This window comes from Daphnia pulex, chromosome 12 (assembly GCF_021134715.1).
Source record: "Daphnia pulex isolate KAP4 chromosome 12, ASM2113471v1".
NCBI lineage: Eukaryota > Metazoa > Arthropoda > Branchiopoda > Diplostraca > Daphniidae > Daphnia > Daphnia pulex.
Genome location: NC_060028.1, coordinates 2,575,542 through 2,591,728, shown reverse-complemented (window position 1 = coordinate 2,591,728; position 16,187 = coordinate 2,575,542). Strand labels below are relative to the sequence as shown.

General features: G+C 41.7%; 1 protein-coding gene across 1 annotated transcript; it reads right to left on the bottom strand.

The window, feature by feature from the left end:
- Positions 1 to 8,734: 8,734 nt before the first annotated feature.
- LOC124209035 (serine/threonine-protein kinase/endoribonuclease IRE1-like) lies at positions 8,735 to 9,983 on the bottom strand. Its single transcript, XM_046606902.1, has 5 exons — positions 9,862 to 9,983; positions 9,246 to 9,679; positions 8,996 to 9,172; positions 8,851 to 8,932; positions 8,735 to 8,780 (listed from the first exon to the last, which is right to left on the bottom strand). Exons 1-5 carry the CDS (start codon positions 9,981 to 9,983, stop codon positions 8,735 to 8,737), a joined length of 861 nt encoding a protein of 286 aa, XP_046462858.1.
- Between the last annotated feature and the right edge of the window lie 6,204 nt (positions 9,984 to 16,187).

Here is a 16,187-nt window from a genome sequence, read left to right as displayed (position 1 = left end):
CCGTTTCTTCAATAGCCATCAAAGAGAATTATGATCCGTCACCACTCTTATCTTTAGAGTCCAGATGTAGGATTGAAATTTACGGACGGACCAGACAAGAGCGAGACCCTCTTTCTCGGATACTGAATAATTAATTTCCGGGTTCCTCAGAAGGCGGCTCGCATACGAAACGACGTGTTCTTCATCTCCGTGTTTTTGTACAAGGACGGCTCCCACCCCATAATTACTGGCATCGCAATGGATTTCCATCGGCACATCGTACCGTGGGTGGGCCAAGATTGGAGGGGAAATCAGGATGGTTTTCATAGCCTCGAAGCTACGCTGATGCTCTTCCCCCCAGGAGAAACGTTGGTTCTTTTTGGTCATATTCGAGAGAGGGCGGGCCACGACAGCGAAATTAGGGACGAATATCCGGTAATAAGAACAAAGACCAAGGAAGCTTTGTACTTCTTTTACACTCTGTGGAACAGGAAAATCACGCACGGCGGAGATTTTTTCGGGATCTGGAGAGATCCCTTCGCCACTTACAATAAAGCCCAACACTTTAAGAGATTGCTCTAGGAATGAGCACTTTGACAACTTAAATTTCAACCTCGTCCGTTCAATACGTTGGAGAACCGATTCTAGACGCTCTAGATGTTGAGATACTGTGGGTGCGAAGACGACGATGTCGTCTAGATAGACAAGGCAAGAATTCCACTTGAGGCCTGCCAAGACGACATCCATCGTTCGTTGGAACGTGGCCAGCGCATATGTTAACCCGAACGGCATCACTTTGAACTCGAACAGCCCATCTGCGGTGATGAAAGCGGTTTAAGCTCGTCGCTCGTCGACCTCCGCGGGCATCAATGGTTGCACATCGTGTGACAGATGAAAAATACACTGGACACAAAGATTATGGAAAAAGTCGGCAAATACCACACAGTCAGAACAGAAATCCATCAATGTTGTCACACCGCATTTAGACCTAAGCCAAGACGAACACAGAACCAAATAAACACAAAAATACTCCAAAAAACACTTGTAATTCAACACAATGCCTAGACAGGTACAGCCAGTACGGCGCGACCAGACGATTGACTCGATTCGCGAATTATAACGACGGTTCGGTGGGGACAGCAGTGGGATCACTTTCACGATTTTCATCCAAGACTTTATCAACGGAAAGGATTTTTCCAACAACCATTCCCGCTGGAATGAATTGGGTAGACGAGGAGAAATTAGTTAAGGAAAAACGATGCGTCCCACCAGTTACACGCGATGGTAGAAAGAGCCGCCCAATCGAAACCCCCTTATCCGCCATCACTTTAGGAGATGGTTCTACCATATGGCCTGGATTTTGCCCGCCGAACTTCGGAACGAATACGTCGACGTGCATCATGGAAAACGCCGGGATGCTTAGAGTTTCATAATTCACAATGTAGCCCGTCTTTCCCTGTGGACTCTTTTCACTAGTTGTGGGCGTTGTCGAGAAGGACCCCACTCCGGCATCGTTGTATTGAACCGAGAAGCAACCCAACTGCGATAACGCATCATTTCCCAACAACAGATCAACCCATTCATTTCGCTCACCCCCACTATGACCCAAATCAAACGCCCTTCTACATGGATTCTCAACTTGACCATCCCACTTGGTTCTAACGTCTTCCCATCCATAAGTAACAATCGAGGCCCTTGCCATTCTCTAAAATTTTCAATCCCCAACGCTCGGCAAAATTTGGGTGAAATTACCGAAGCCTCCGATCCCGTATCAATGATGGCTTTAACACCCTGCCCCTGGCAATCAACTTGTTTGAGAATAAGGCGACGAGAATCAGTTTGGGGAAAATTCAAATTAACGGTGGCACGCTCCCCCCCCCCTTTCCACCGGTTCTAGTTTGACTGACGTTTAGGGGAATTAGCCAGCTTTTGAGTCGAATCTTTCGGCTCTTGCTTATTTGAGGACCCACCATCCTGTTTTCGTTTGGGAAATGGGCGCGAAAAATGTCCAGGATCCCCGCAATCGAAACAACCTTTCCCCTTTGGACAATTACGCGTGATATGCCCTGGACTCCCGCAACTGTTGCAAATTGGCCGCCCGTCTATTGTTCTTTTGTTTAAGCGATCTCGATTTTGCCATTGCGAATTTCGCCCTCTCTCTGGTGTCCGCATCCGTGAATTAAACCCCGATCGCCTGGCAGTTCCCATTGTACACGTTGCCTGCTCCAATTTACGAACAATTGGATCCAGACTCTTTGATACCTCGTCCCGTACGAGTATATCAATTTCCTCCTTTTTGTTTACGGGCGGCACAGGGACAATGTTGTTTACAGGTATGGATCGCTCCGCCAAAAACGAGGCCTAGCAATGAGCTTGGAGACGCCGGAACAGCTCATTGGTTGTTAACTGATCCATTTGGGGAAACACTCTTTTCATCAACGCCGGTTCCATGTTTTGGAATATAAATTGGATTTTACGCTCTTCGGCCATCCCCGGGTCGACTCTTGAGCATAGATAGATCATGTCATAACAGTATGGCATGACCGGCTCATCGGGTTTTTGTTTTCGCGCTCGCAATCGGGATTCTAATTCCATCGCATAGTTGTGGTGCCAAAACGCTCAGTGCAAAGCTGCTATCATCCCGTCATACGTTTGTGGACGAGGTTGTAGGCCCGATAGCCATGTTGCCGCCACCATCTCTAGACTGAATTCAATGTGTCGAAGTAGCTGGACAGGGCCCCACTGATTAAAAGCCGACACCCGCTGGAACTGATGGATCCACTCCATCACGTCCTCGTGTGGCAACCCACGGAAAACTGAAGGGTCCCGCTCCCTAAAATTTCCCAAATGAATGACTAAAGGGACGTTGGGAGCGCCTTTTACGTTTTGCGGAACATTTTGTTCGAGATTTGGAGGGTGAACGTCGTTGCCCGGCTCGTTATCTGGTAGCACAAATTCCCCGTGACCCGCTTGGTCCTGATCAGCCATTTCATTCGTTTAGGAAATTTGAAAAGGAAATTTGACAAATATTCGCCCCGGCCGCCACCCAATTCCAGTCCCAACTAATAGTCGAAAATAAGGAGGGAGCTACTCACAATCAATAAGTTTTGTGGGGTGTATTCAAAGAGTGGCCATCAACAAGAAAAGAGTCCAAGACTCACAAACAAACAGAAGCCAATGTTCTCTCACTCTCAATCAAAGCGGCTATCAAGCCTCAAGTACCAGTAAGAAAAAGTCTATGATGGTTAGGGGACACAACTTACCAGCCCTTGGGTCTGGTTCACAAACAAATCAAAACGGGATTATCCACTTCCAAAAAGAATACCCAAAAGCAAATAATCTTTGACTCAAATCTAAATAAAAAGCAAAAAAGAATTAATAACGAATTTGGAATGATACGTAACCACAAAAAGCAGGAAAGCGTTGATGTTGAACGAGCGAACGATGCAACGTAACACAAACGTTGACTATGGGATGCCTCAATCTTCCAACACAAATTTGTCCAAGTTTTGTTTCACACACAAAAAATTAAAATGTAAATTGTTCTCCAACGAGTGTAACTGTACCCTGCATCTCCACCATTGTCACGGGTAATCTAGTTCAGTACACTCGTTGATGAAAACCACTTGTAAAAAGCACCGTTGTGCTGGCCAACGACACGGCACAGAACATGACGGTGGCCTTCACCATTGGCTAACTACACTAATTGTCTTAAACACTACACTACCCTAACCAATGGTGCCCTAGTGGAACTAACACATTCACACACGAGCTAGAACTAACACGCACACAAGCGAAAGATTAACGGGATTAATTAAAAGATTACACAGGAGAAGAGAAAACTAGCATCCACTCAGCGTGCTCAGCAGACGAGAAGTGAAGAAAGATCTGGACTAAATCTAAGGACGCCAAGCGACACAAGGCCTTCTAGCGCCCATTTGGTAAGTAAAAGTTAGGCGAACATGACGGGACGTGACAATAATATACTTTCGGGAATAAGAACAGCAGCAAAATATTAAATTTACTGAAGAAGTTTGTTTTATTAACCTGTGTATCCTCACAAACAAAATCTTCAACGGGAGGGGTAGGAGTGCAATAACTCACCCCGCCTCCCATATGCTCTTTCTGAATCTAAACAACCGTGAGGTTGCTTGACTCTTCTTCACGCGTCCCTAAATGGAAAGCTGGTGAATGTCCCGCAACATCTCGTTAGTCTTTGGTCTTGACGGAACCAGTGGACCAAACATCCCTCCTTTGTAATTCTCTATTGGATCATAACTTTCGGCTATGGTCCAATTGTTTCCCTGAGTTTCTCTTTGTTTTCCCTGTAAAAAAAGCCCGACGCCTGCCTGATCCCGGCAGAGTCGTCAGCGGCAGCTGTATCCCGCAACAGCTAAATAAACAAGCTTACTAGTCTTCAAGTGTATTGAATTCTCTTGTGATAAAAATCACAATACAGTTATTCTATTTTGTATACTCTTTATGGTTGCGGTATAATACATGGGATAGTAGAATTGCAGCAAAGTAAAAACTGACTTATAAAAACTGCTTTATTTCTTGTATCCTTCCCCAACTAAGAAGACCACCGGGAAGGGGAGGAGTTTAGTGACTCTTCCCATCTCCGATATGCTCCCTTTCTGAGTCTAAGCAACCGTGAGGTTGCTTGGCTCTCCTTCACGCTTCCCCAATAGAAAGCTGGTGAATGTCCCGCCACACCTCGTTAGTGTTGGCCGTGAAGAAACCACTAGACCAAACACCCCTCCTTTGTATTTCACTATTGACCATCACTAATGGTGATGGTACAACCATTCCCCAAGTTCCTCTTTGCCTTCTCTTTGTATAAAAGCCCAACGCCTGCCTGTTCCCGGCAGAGTCGTCACCGGCAGCTGTACCCCGCACAAGGTAAAAATAAACTCTTTTACAAGTCTATTTCACTGCTCATCACAATTGTGTTCGTTTTTATCTTTAGTTAAGTGTCAGTGTTCCAAAATCCATTATAATACGTGCATCAATCATCACAAATTGGCGCACGTGCCAGGGATAGTGAATTATAATGTAGCGTAATGATGATGAAGCGATGATGATGATGTAGTTTAATTATATTTTGAAACGATCTTCCGCGTTATCAGTTAGACGTTACGAGGGTAAGATAGTGCTCCTCGACATCCAAGCAAAAATTTGTAAAATACCGGCCGTGGTTCATTACAACGCTGCGGATCACGTCGAGTTTTGGACGCGTCCCCATTACTTATATGGGGACGATTATTCCATTAGCTGTTTCCCGACCACGGAGGTGGACGACGGTAAGGTAAAAGTTATCTTATTCTTATCCAACTCAGTAAACGTGAGACGGTGAATGACGAAGACCGTGAAAGGAGCCGAGAAATGGAAACGATACAGAAGAAAATGTAACTATGGACGAAGAACTAGAAGAAGGAGATATCGTGGACGAAGAGGAAGAGGAAGTTTATGAAGAAGGGGAGATAGCGGAAAAGGAAGACAGTGAAGCAGACTAGACGATGCCATACCAACTGATACCCTATTTGGAGAGCAAGGAAGACGATTTCGCCAACGATACCATCATCAACCCCCATTACCCAGTTTAATCCTTTGCTATACAACCTATGTATTCATTTACTCCCTTATTCAGTTGACTGCTCTTGTAGAAAGTTTAAAAAAAGAAATCGATGAACTCAATGTAATTGTTCAAGGTTTGAAGCTGCCTTACTGGATAACACCAGTTCCTTTGTCTGATCCCCCTTATAAAAACTAAGCAGCAACAACAACAACTTCAGTATGGATTCAATCGCCAAACAGAATGCAATCCCCGTCATCACAATCTCAGATTCAGATACTGACGGAGAATTCTTGGTGGTCAAAGTTGAAGACCCCTATTGCCATGAATCTCTTCTCGATTCTGATCCAGGAACTCAACCTAATTTCAGATCTTCTAGCCAAGGAACATCACACACAGAGGTACCTGGATGTATTGTTAACAACCAACCCTATCAGTTTTGCTTCGAAGATGCAATTGTGCATGACCTTTTTGACCGAAAAGTACCGACTAAAACCTTGGTTGAAGAAAATTTTGAAAGCACTGGAGCGTTCAGTCAATTCCGTCGCAGCCAAAGTCCTGGAAGAGAAGGAAAATCAAGGAGAATCTCAAAAAATTCGTTACCTGGAATTATGTCAGAATCAATTTCAGGAGCCCCTATTTGAAGCTATTTCTTTAGACATTCAGTGTGTAACGCAGCCAGACGCACAATCACTTCGAGATTCATTAAAATTTTATTACCAGAATTTAATCCGAACTCTGTAAAACCAATACGAAGTGGACTCGAATGGATCTTCGTTTCTGATTATTCTCCGGAAGGAAATCCCGACCTTAGACACATCCATGTACTCCATGCGTGTCGCCAAAGCTATGGTGGAGTTTGCAGGCACTTTTCAGCCGGTGGCTCACTCTTCAAATTTACAGAATCCTTTGGAGCTTTTAGGTTTAACAGAAGAAGACCAAACTCCACAGAATTTATCAAACAAGCAATACGGTATTTGGCAAGTGGATGCAACAGGAGAATCCTCTACTATAAATGTAAAAATGCAAGATCAGGAGATAATATTGGAAATCAAAATTTCGAAGGAAGCAACACCCAAGGTTTGGAGAGTGAAGAGGAGTCTTACCTTTCCTGTGGACCAACAAACGTTGGAAAAAGTAATGAATCCTCTAACGGGAATGATATCGAAGACTTATTTGATGGGCGGTCTTCAGAAAAAAAGGCCAAATCCATACCGACAATCGACAAGATCGTGGAGAATTAGCAATCCAAACTTGGTGCACTGATTTACCTTTATTAAAGCAAATGTTGCCTCTATATCAAAGAAGACAAATTAATGCTGAATGGGAAAGAAAATACTGGACTGAAGTTTTAGAAGATATAGTCATGGCAAGATTAAGAAATTGGTCAATTAACGACATTAAAGAACACTTGATAAACAATCCATCAAAATTTCAATCAGAAGGAATTATTAATACTTATCAATAAATGAAAAATTCAACAATGTTACTTCATAGAATTTGTTTTCTTCAATGTCCAGATCCACTTCAATTTATGGAAGATATTGAAGATTGGTTTAACTTCAAAGGATACGGTGGAGACAAGAAAAGAAACACTGTTTGGATTCACGGTCCACCTGGTTGTGAAAAAAACAAGAGTTTTAAATATTTTATGTTCTTTAGCATTAGTAGTTGCAAGATCTGAATCTGCGGCAAAAGACAAAAATTTACTTGGAATTATTGCACTATCTGTCGTTTAATTTTTTTGGATGAAGCTTGTTGGACAAGGGAACATAATGAAAATGTTAAAAAAATATTTGAAGAAGAAGAATTTGTAACCAATGTTAAGTATAGGTCTGGTCAAAAATTTAGACGAGTTCCTATTCTTATGGCAACAAATTCTGATCCTTTTCTTTGGGGTTAACCTTTTTTTCTTACCAAGGGTTATGGAATTTAATTAGAATACTCTTTCTCAAGATATAAGAACAAAATTTCGAAATGGAGATTTGTATCCGATGTGATGACAAAAAAATACGCGATTGCACAAGCAAAACTGAATCACTATTACAATCGTTTACTGAAGAATTACTCTTCGAGTAACACGACTCCGTGCTTCTAAAAGTCTACATGTGCAGATTGGAAAATAAACTTGAGGTAAACGCTCATAGTAATTGAAAAAATTTCCGATCTCAAATTATTGATGTATCAAATCGACAAAGACTACGAAATGTTGCAGTACACTGAAATCTCTTCAACCAAAGGAACGTTATTGTAAACCAAATCCCACTCCAACATCCAACATTGACATCCAATATTGGCTTTTAGCATAGCCTACTCTATATAGGAAGCCGAAAGGTTTGGCCTTTTTCTTGAAGCAAATTTGCCTTCCCTTCCTCCAATGTTACCCAGCCTTCAAGTGGACCCACGGGAGCCGTTGTATCGCCTAGTGGTGATACATGAAAACTTAATTTGTCTATCGATATGATTACGTTCGCTTGGTGGCCTTTGTTTGTTTATGATTTGTGTTGTTTGTGTGTTGTGTTTGTTTGTTTCTGGATAAATTTCACATACTGCAATTAGTGCTATTGGTAATAGTTAGCCGTCCCGTGTGCCTTCGTCATTAAAAGCCCTTACGGCAATATATTAATGGGGCGTTCATAAATTACCGCTCATAAGCCCGGGTGATTCCTCCCCCCTCCCCTACATAATTTCGACCACCAGGTGGCTCCCGTGTGTCCACTTGGAGGATGGGAAATTGGAGGAAAGGTGAGCAAAGTGTGCTTCAATTTTCAACACGGTGGGGATGCCAAACCTTTCGGCTTCCTATATAGAGTAGGCTATGCTTTTAGCCACCAAGCGCGAAAATGCATCGACTACATCCTCAGCATGAAACCAAAAGCTCAGTCTTTTCTAATTCGAAGAAAATACAACTGCCCAATATCAGCAGCCATTCGAAGAAACGATATAAGGACCATGGAACAACTTGTGACCCTCGAAGAATTCCCATACCTTTTGAACAAGAGGATCCACAAATCAGTTTCCTACATTCATCTAGCTGTTGAAAAAGGACACCCGGAAATTGTAAAAATTTTGCTTCAAAATGGAGCCTTGGTGAATCTTCCAGATAACAACGGAAACACCCCAGTCCGTTATGTAAGTGACATTCAAACTTTAAAAATTCTGATCGCACACAAAGCTCGCCTAGATGTCGTGAATAATTTTGACCTCAACCCAATAATGAGCGCAGCTAAAGAACAACGCACGCACGAAAATGTATTAAAGATGCACACTAGATGAAAAATATTTTAATGGAATACCTGAAATCTTCATTTTCTTCAACGGCAAGAATTTTTAGGACATTTTCGTGATTGAGCTGAGATTGTATTGCGATTTCGCAATCTGTTGATTTTAATCAAACCAATTCAATTCTCTTGAGGGGGACGTCTTCGTTATTGAAAGTACCATGAAACACCACGCTAAATCCACCCGTCCCAAGCATATCAGAACGTTTCTTTATTCTACCTGACCAAGGAACTGGAAAGTTTGTAGATAAGATTCCTTTCAAAGATGTTCTTTTAGACGGGTCAAATTCAATCATCCCTTGTGCAATGCAAGACAGGATTTGTGAATGCTCATCAGCTGAATAGAAATTTTACATGAAGGAAACGATGGGTGAATAATTGACAGCTAAAAAACTTAATATGTAACAAACTTTTCGCGATGTTCAGCAGTGGCCTATTGTCACGAATATTATTTTTCACTTCGGCAAGGTCGCCAAATGGATGTGTCCCACGAGTTACGTAATATAAGACAACACAGCCGACTGAAAAAATGTCGCAGCTGGGCGAATCGGTTACCCTCTCTGGTGTTTGCAGTTCAGGGGCCATCCAATCAAAATTGCTGTTGCTGCCTACATGTTTCCTCAGCAAAAAATTGGACAACTCGATTTTCACAGAATGTGTTGTTTTCGAAATGAAAATAGTTTCTGGTTTGATGTCTCCATGAATGAATTTGTTAGAGTGAGTGTAATCAAGTCCCTTAATAATCTGATGTACAACTTCTTTGTTGGACTGAATTGCTGGCCCTTGAAATTTCCCCTCACAAACATCCTGCAGAGTTCCGGAACACAACTCCAAAATAATGTACCTGCACACATAATTACGTATTGTAGTGGTAAACAATGCACATAAAACACATAAACATTGATATTCTAATGGAATAGGCCCCTACCTGTAAGCATCAGACTTTTCAATAGATAAAATGTTCAAAAGGTTTTCGTGGTTGAGCTGCGATTGCAGCAGTAATTCTCTCTCATCCAATCGATTTACCTCGATCTTCTTGATTCTTCGCCCTTGTACGTTCCACGAAACACTTCCGCATTGGCACCCCTACCAATCAAATCCTTTGGATCGTAACTAAATTTGCCATGAAGTAGGTAAGTGTCACTCATCTTGCGACTAGATTTCAATTTAATTGAATCTGGCCGTCACTCATCAGCTGTCGTTCGATGATATAATAGACAACAAAGTGAAAGACCAGAATCGGCTATGAAGCTACCTTCGTCCTATGCCATGTGGTGGCGCGTCGAGCCCATTTTCTGAAAGCCCTATTGGCCTATTGGCCCACTAAATCCGGGGGCCAATAGCCAAAACATTGTGACCAAAATAGCTATTGGCCCCTGCCGCCAGGGAGATACGGGTATGAGGCCGCGCCTCATTCTTCCCGCTACGCATGAAGCACAAACGAAAGGACACATGTGGTAACTAATGTGACACAGGTGTGCAATATGGCTTATTCAGATTTTATCCACAGGATGTGTGAAACAAAAAATTTGTTGTTTCACCACAAAATTACACTACGCGTTCGCCTCAGTTACTTGTCAACGCACGGTATCAATACCTTCGACTTTACGATGTCAAACAAAAAGAAAAACAAACACCAGTGGTAACGGTCAGTAAACCGACCTTCCACGACCGTTTAGGAAAATATTACCGCGAACGGATTCGTGAAATCAATGAAATGCTCATAGCTAAGGGAACCCTAAGACCAGATGATGAAGACTTACCAGAAATATCTTGTGAAATGCCACCTCTGGAAGAACTGGAGATATCCAAATTTAAATTCTGTGGAATAACTTTCAAGGGCTGGGAAGCTCCAGTGGAAGCCACAGCCGCCCGCCGAAATACTGCTGAACTTGAGACTGCTACATCAGCTTCAAGCAGTAAGGATGGAATGAGTCGTAACGACGAAACGACTCCAGTTTTAAAGGTTCGACACCTAAGACGTTTGCAAGGAGAAAAGCGTATTAACTTGCCTCCCCTACCTGGCTGTCGGTATTTTACTACCGAGCCCATAGAGTTGAGTGAGTCTGAAGAAAGTGATCTCGAAAGAGAAATTACTTTCGATAAAGATCGTAAATTTGCAAAGTATATCGGAGACGACCTTAGTGATTTCGAAAATAATGCCTAACCCTCACAGAAAACTTTCAAATTTCACTACACTAGTTGATCCATTGCTACAGTTCGTTAATTTCTGAATTTGGATATACTAGTTGAACAATTTCTAAAACTATTTATTTACAAATTTAACTACAGTAATTAACTCATTTTTAACAACTCCCATTTTTAAATTTTCTCTACTCCCTAATTGATTCGAATATAATAACTCCATATAATAACCCATATAGTAACTTCGCACTCTTGAGACATAACAGTAAAACGAAATAGTTAAGGAAAACTGTTTATGGCACATTTTTATTTCATTAAACACCAACTTTACACATCATAACAATTAATTTAAAAAAAAAAGTCGTATTGGATGTGTGATGATCAGATCACAATATACACTTACACTTTAAGTTATACTTAATACTGAACTAACACAAACACTGAATAAGTGTTAAGAAGGAAACTTGTATTACCACTTGTTGGGGAGTACACTGCCGGGACGACTCTGCCGGGGTGAGGCAGAGCGTGGGCTTTTATACTTAGGGTTAGTCATTGCAACATAGGTACAGATACGTAGACAGTTGCACCATCACCAGGATGTGGTGGTGCAAGAAGAGAAAGATGTTTGTCGGATGGCGCAATTGGCATTGCACCATCCGAAGCAACATAAGTATCAAGGCTGAAAGCGCCTCCCTTGTCAGAAAAAGCTGACGGCTTCCACCTTGAGAGGCAGGTCTCCCGCCTCGCTACATTCCTCCCTTACCCGAAGTAATTCTGGGTAGGAGAGCTAAACAAAACCCAATAAAGATAAGGAACAAGGATAGCATATATTGTATAGAGAAAAGCGATTGAGTAATATATAATGGCAAAATAATACATATCATACCAACACCAAACGAGTAATAGTGTAATAAGTATATAAGAGAATAAACGAGAGAATATATATATAGAATAAACAATTAGACTGGATTATGGGGGTTGATGATAGTGTAATGAGCATAACAGCTCATACAGACATAGACAAGCAAACTGGAAAGACGAGAACAAGTTCTAACTCTTTGACTTGCTCTCCTTTACCAAGAGACCGGAACCATCCACGCCCCGATTTAATAGGGATGGTCATGTTTATTACCTTCCCCCATCCGATTATAAATACTCGTGGATTTGGCACTTGAAGTCAGAGTTCTCTCAGCTCTCCTTCAAGCTCCAGCTCCAGACGTAAGACCAACCTTTTAGACTCTTCTTGTTGTAACCGTATGCATTGTACTAGAGATAAATACAAGGAGTTAGCATTGAAGGTCTCTACAATTGGAGGTCCCAAAACTGAAATGAAAAACGTCACTAAACCACCACTCAGCACATCAGACACGTCTGCAAAACTTTTGAACACTTCGATAGAAAAACAGGCAAATAAGACTACTACGCCTGAGGCAGAGATACCGGTTATAACCGTTAAATCAGTGAACAACAAAGACATAACTACGCAGTCTGACGGCTCTGACACAGACTTACCAAAAATATTCAAGAATTCAATAGTTTCGTCCAGTTTCAAATCGGAAAAATGCACGAACAATATAAAATTAGTGTTGAGATAGAACACGAAAATAGATTGGCAAAAGAAATACGCGATATGTATTGTCAGGTATCAAGCATGAAACGTTATCAGGCAATAATCCTATCCCAAACCAACGGCATATTGGCTGCCTCAACATTGGGTTTACCCATTTGTAGCCGAATACAAGGGATTGGACAAACTATGATTTTACAACAGTGTGCGGTAAAGACTGTTTCACTCACTGCTATAGAAACCTCGTGCGGTTTCCAACCTTTCTTTACATATCCTGAGAATAACTTTACTGTAGGTATGGACGGGTGGTCCTTCCATCCATACTCTGATTGTTTTTGGAAGACGCATTATGTAAATTTGAACGGAAACCCGTACGCATGGGAACATAATGGAAGCAGTGGAGAATGGATTAAACAAAAGACTACCATTCATACGACACACTTAGAACGCATTGCTGAAATTGAAGAACTTAAGCAAAATGACTTTGATAACGCTCTAAAAGCTCATCCTGCGCACAACGTAATGGAGATGGAACAACTGAACATTTTAAATGATTTAGTTGGACGCCTCCATGAGACTGAATCCACAGCGTTATCAAATATAATAGTAACAGAAGAACAAGACAACACAATCGTTTCCATGTTCTCTTGGATGGATACGCTCAAAATAATGGGACTTTGTACCATTGGATTTATTTTGTTTATTATCTGCGTACGAATTCTTTTGGCGAGCAATATAATGACACAAATCCGGCATAGAAGAACGAGAAAACAGCGAAAAGAGAAGTTTAACTTACAGGAACCAATAGAAGAAGAAATGCAGGAGATGTTGCATCACAACAATCAACGAACCTTCGTTTATTCGGGAATATGCCCCACTACCACTAGAAGATGCTAGACATAGCATTCAACCGAGTGCCCCAAATTTGCACCAAGAAACTTCAGAACCAGACCCCCTATTTCACACAAAATATAACCCGACAGGAAAAATGTATCCTTCACTTGCTAATCGACTTTCCCAATTTATACCTAAGTTCAATCATCATTCTAGCCCCGACAAGAGTGGAAATAAACCAAGTTGCACTGGTTTTCACACTACATGCAGCTATGTAGCTGGATATGGCATGGTATGGGAAGATCTGTGCACTTGCAACCTAGAACAAGACTCGCGCGCAATTCTCAAACCTTTTTGATAAGATTAGAAAAATTTAGACTTTACTATTTCTGCAATTCATACTCATTAGGCATCTTGTAAGTATTGGAGCAATACTTCAACATTTCATGCACCGTAAATTCCTCGGCTCTATATATCTCCCAGATTTTCTTGATTCTCTCACTGGTTCTTTTGTAACTTTTGTTCTCTTCCCTTAGTGTCTTTCCTTGAAGTATGAGTTGTTTGTTGACAAGGTTCTTTTCCGCTTCTTTCATTAGAAGCCCCACCAAATTATAAAAATTGAGGTCACCTTTTCTTGGTGCTTTTGAATTGAGGCGCCGGGGCCACCCCTCAACGTCGTTGTTTGTGCGGACCTCTTGGAAGTAGACGCTCCATGTTTTGGGTGGCCAGGTTCTGTTCTTTATCCAAGTCTTTTCCACGTAATCCATGAATGGTCTCAAATCAATGACGGTCAATGGCGCTTTATTTTCTTCGGCCCGTTTGTCGTTGACCTTCACGAGGCTAGCACGGAACTCTTCCGATCGCTGTTTTAAATCGTTGAAGCAGGTTTCTATTTGTTGCCATGGGATGAGGGGTAAACTTAAAACCTCCCTTACTATTTCCTGGATTTTAGGATCAGATTTATAAGCGGAAGAAAGCCCAAGACTCTTGAGGTGCCGGTAAACGGTTTAAACCCAGTGTACTCCCCAACAAGTGGTTATACAAGTTTCCTTCTTAACTCTTATTCAGTGTTTGTGTTAGTTCAGTATTAAGTATAACTTAAAGTGTAAGTGTATATTGTGATCTGATCATCACACATCCAATACGACTTTCTTTTTTTTTAATTAATTGTTATGATGTGTACAGTTGGTGTTTAATGAAATAAAAATGTGCCATAATCAGTTTTCCTTAACTATTTCGTTTTACTGTTATGTCTTAAGAGTGCGAAGTTACTATATGGGATGGAGTTATTATATTCGAATCAATTAGGGAGTAGAGAAAATTTAAAAATGGGAGTTGTTAAAAATGAATTAATTACTGTAGTTAAATTTGTAAATAAATAGTTTTAGAAATTGTTCAACTAGTATATCCAAATTCAGAAATTAACGAACTGTAGAAATGGATCAACTAGTGTAGTGAAATTTGAAAGTTTTCTGTGAGGGTTAGGCATTATTTTCGAAATCACTAAGGTCGTCTCCGATATACTTTGCAAATTTACGATCTTTATCGAAAGTAATTTCTCTTTCGAGATCACTTTCTTCAGACTCACTCAACTCTATGGGCTCGGTAGTAAAATACCGACAGCCAGGTGGGGGAGGCAAGTTTATACGCTTTTCTCCTTGCAAACGTCTTAGGTGTCGAACCTTTAAAACTGGAGTCGTTTCGTCGTTACGACTCATTCCATCCTTACTGCTTGAAGCTGATGTAGCAGTCTCAAGTTCAGCAGTATTTCAGCGGGCGGCTGTGGCTTCCACTGGAGCTTCCCAGCCCTTGAAAGTTATTCCACAGAATTTAAATTTGGATATCTCCAGTTCTTCCAGAGGTGGCATTTCACAAGATATTTCTGGTAAGTCTTCATCATCTGGTCTTAGGGTTCCCTTAGCTATGAGCATTTCATTGATTTCACGAATCCGTTCGCGGTAATATTTTCCTAAACGGTCGTGGAAGGTCGGTTTACTGACCGTTACCACTGGTGTTTGTTTTTCTTTTTGTTTGACATTGTAAAGTCGAAGGTATTGATAAATGCTGTTGCGTTGTTCTTTAGCTGCGCTCATTATTGGGGTGAGGTCAAAATTATTCACGACATCTAGGCGAGCTTTGTGTGCGATCAGAATTTTTAAAGTTTGAATGTCACTTACATAACGGACTGGGGTGTTTCCGTTGTTATCTGGAAGATTCACCAAGGCTCCATTTTGAAGCAAAAGTTTTGCAGTTTCCGGGTGTCCTTTTTCAACAGCTAGATGGATGTAGGAAACTGATTTGTGGATCCTCTTGTTCAAAAGGTATGGAGAAGAAACGAAACGCACAGACCGGAAACACCATGCCTAGCAGACGCACGGTACTCAACAAAACGTTCGCCCTCACCTCACAACAACACGAGAGAACGGTCGCTCTTCTAGATGTTAGAGTGGAAGTTAGAAAAATTCCAGCCCGAGTAACAAGGCGAGAAGGCCAAGTGGAATACGCAACGTCAACAAGGTACCACCAAGATCAAGTTATTTGTGACGGCCTATTGGAACTCGAAGGAAACAAGGTACAAAACAATACCCAAGCCGAACGAGAAGAACTAAACGAAGAAATCGCCGACCAGTCCAGCTCCGATGACGAAGCAGACCAAAACGAGAATCCATCAAGAGAGCCCACGTCAGAGGACAGCGATGCCACCGAGGTCAACGAGGTCTTACCGTATTATTCGTCAGAAAATCGCCCACCGCATACTCGCGATCGACACGGCGAGATTTGCTTTCCCCAACACCACCAGGGTCAA

What these genes read in the sequence shown, in the direction of transcription:
- LOC124209035 (XM_046606902.1), bottom strand. Translation starts at nt 9,983, where the DNA reads ATGAGTGACACTTACCTACTTCATGGCAAATTTAGTTACGATCCAAAG. An exon ending in ATTTAGCGTGGTGTTTCATG is followed by an intron (nt 8,933 to 8,995) that starts GTACTTTCAATA and finishes TAAAATCAACAG; the next exon opens with ATTGCGAAATCGCAATACAA. An exon ending in GAAGAAAATGAAGATTTCAG is followed by an intron (nt 8,781 to 8,850) that starts GTATTCCATTAA and finishes GTTGTTCTTTAG; the next exon opens with CTGCGCTCATTATTGGGTTG.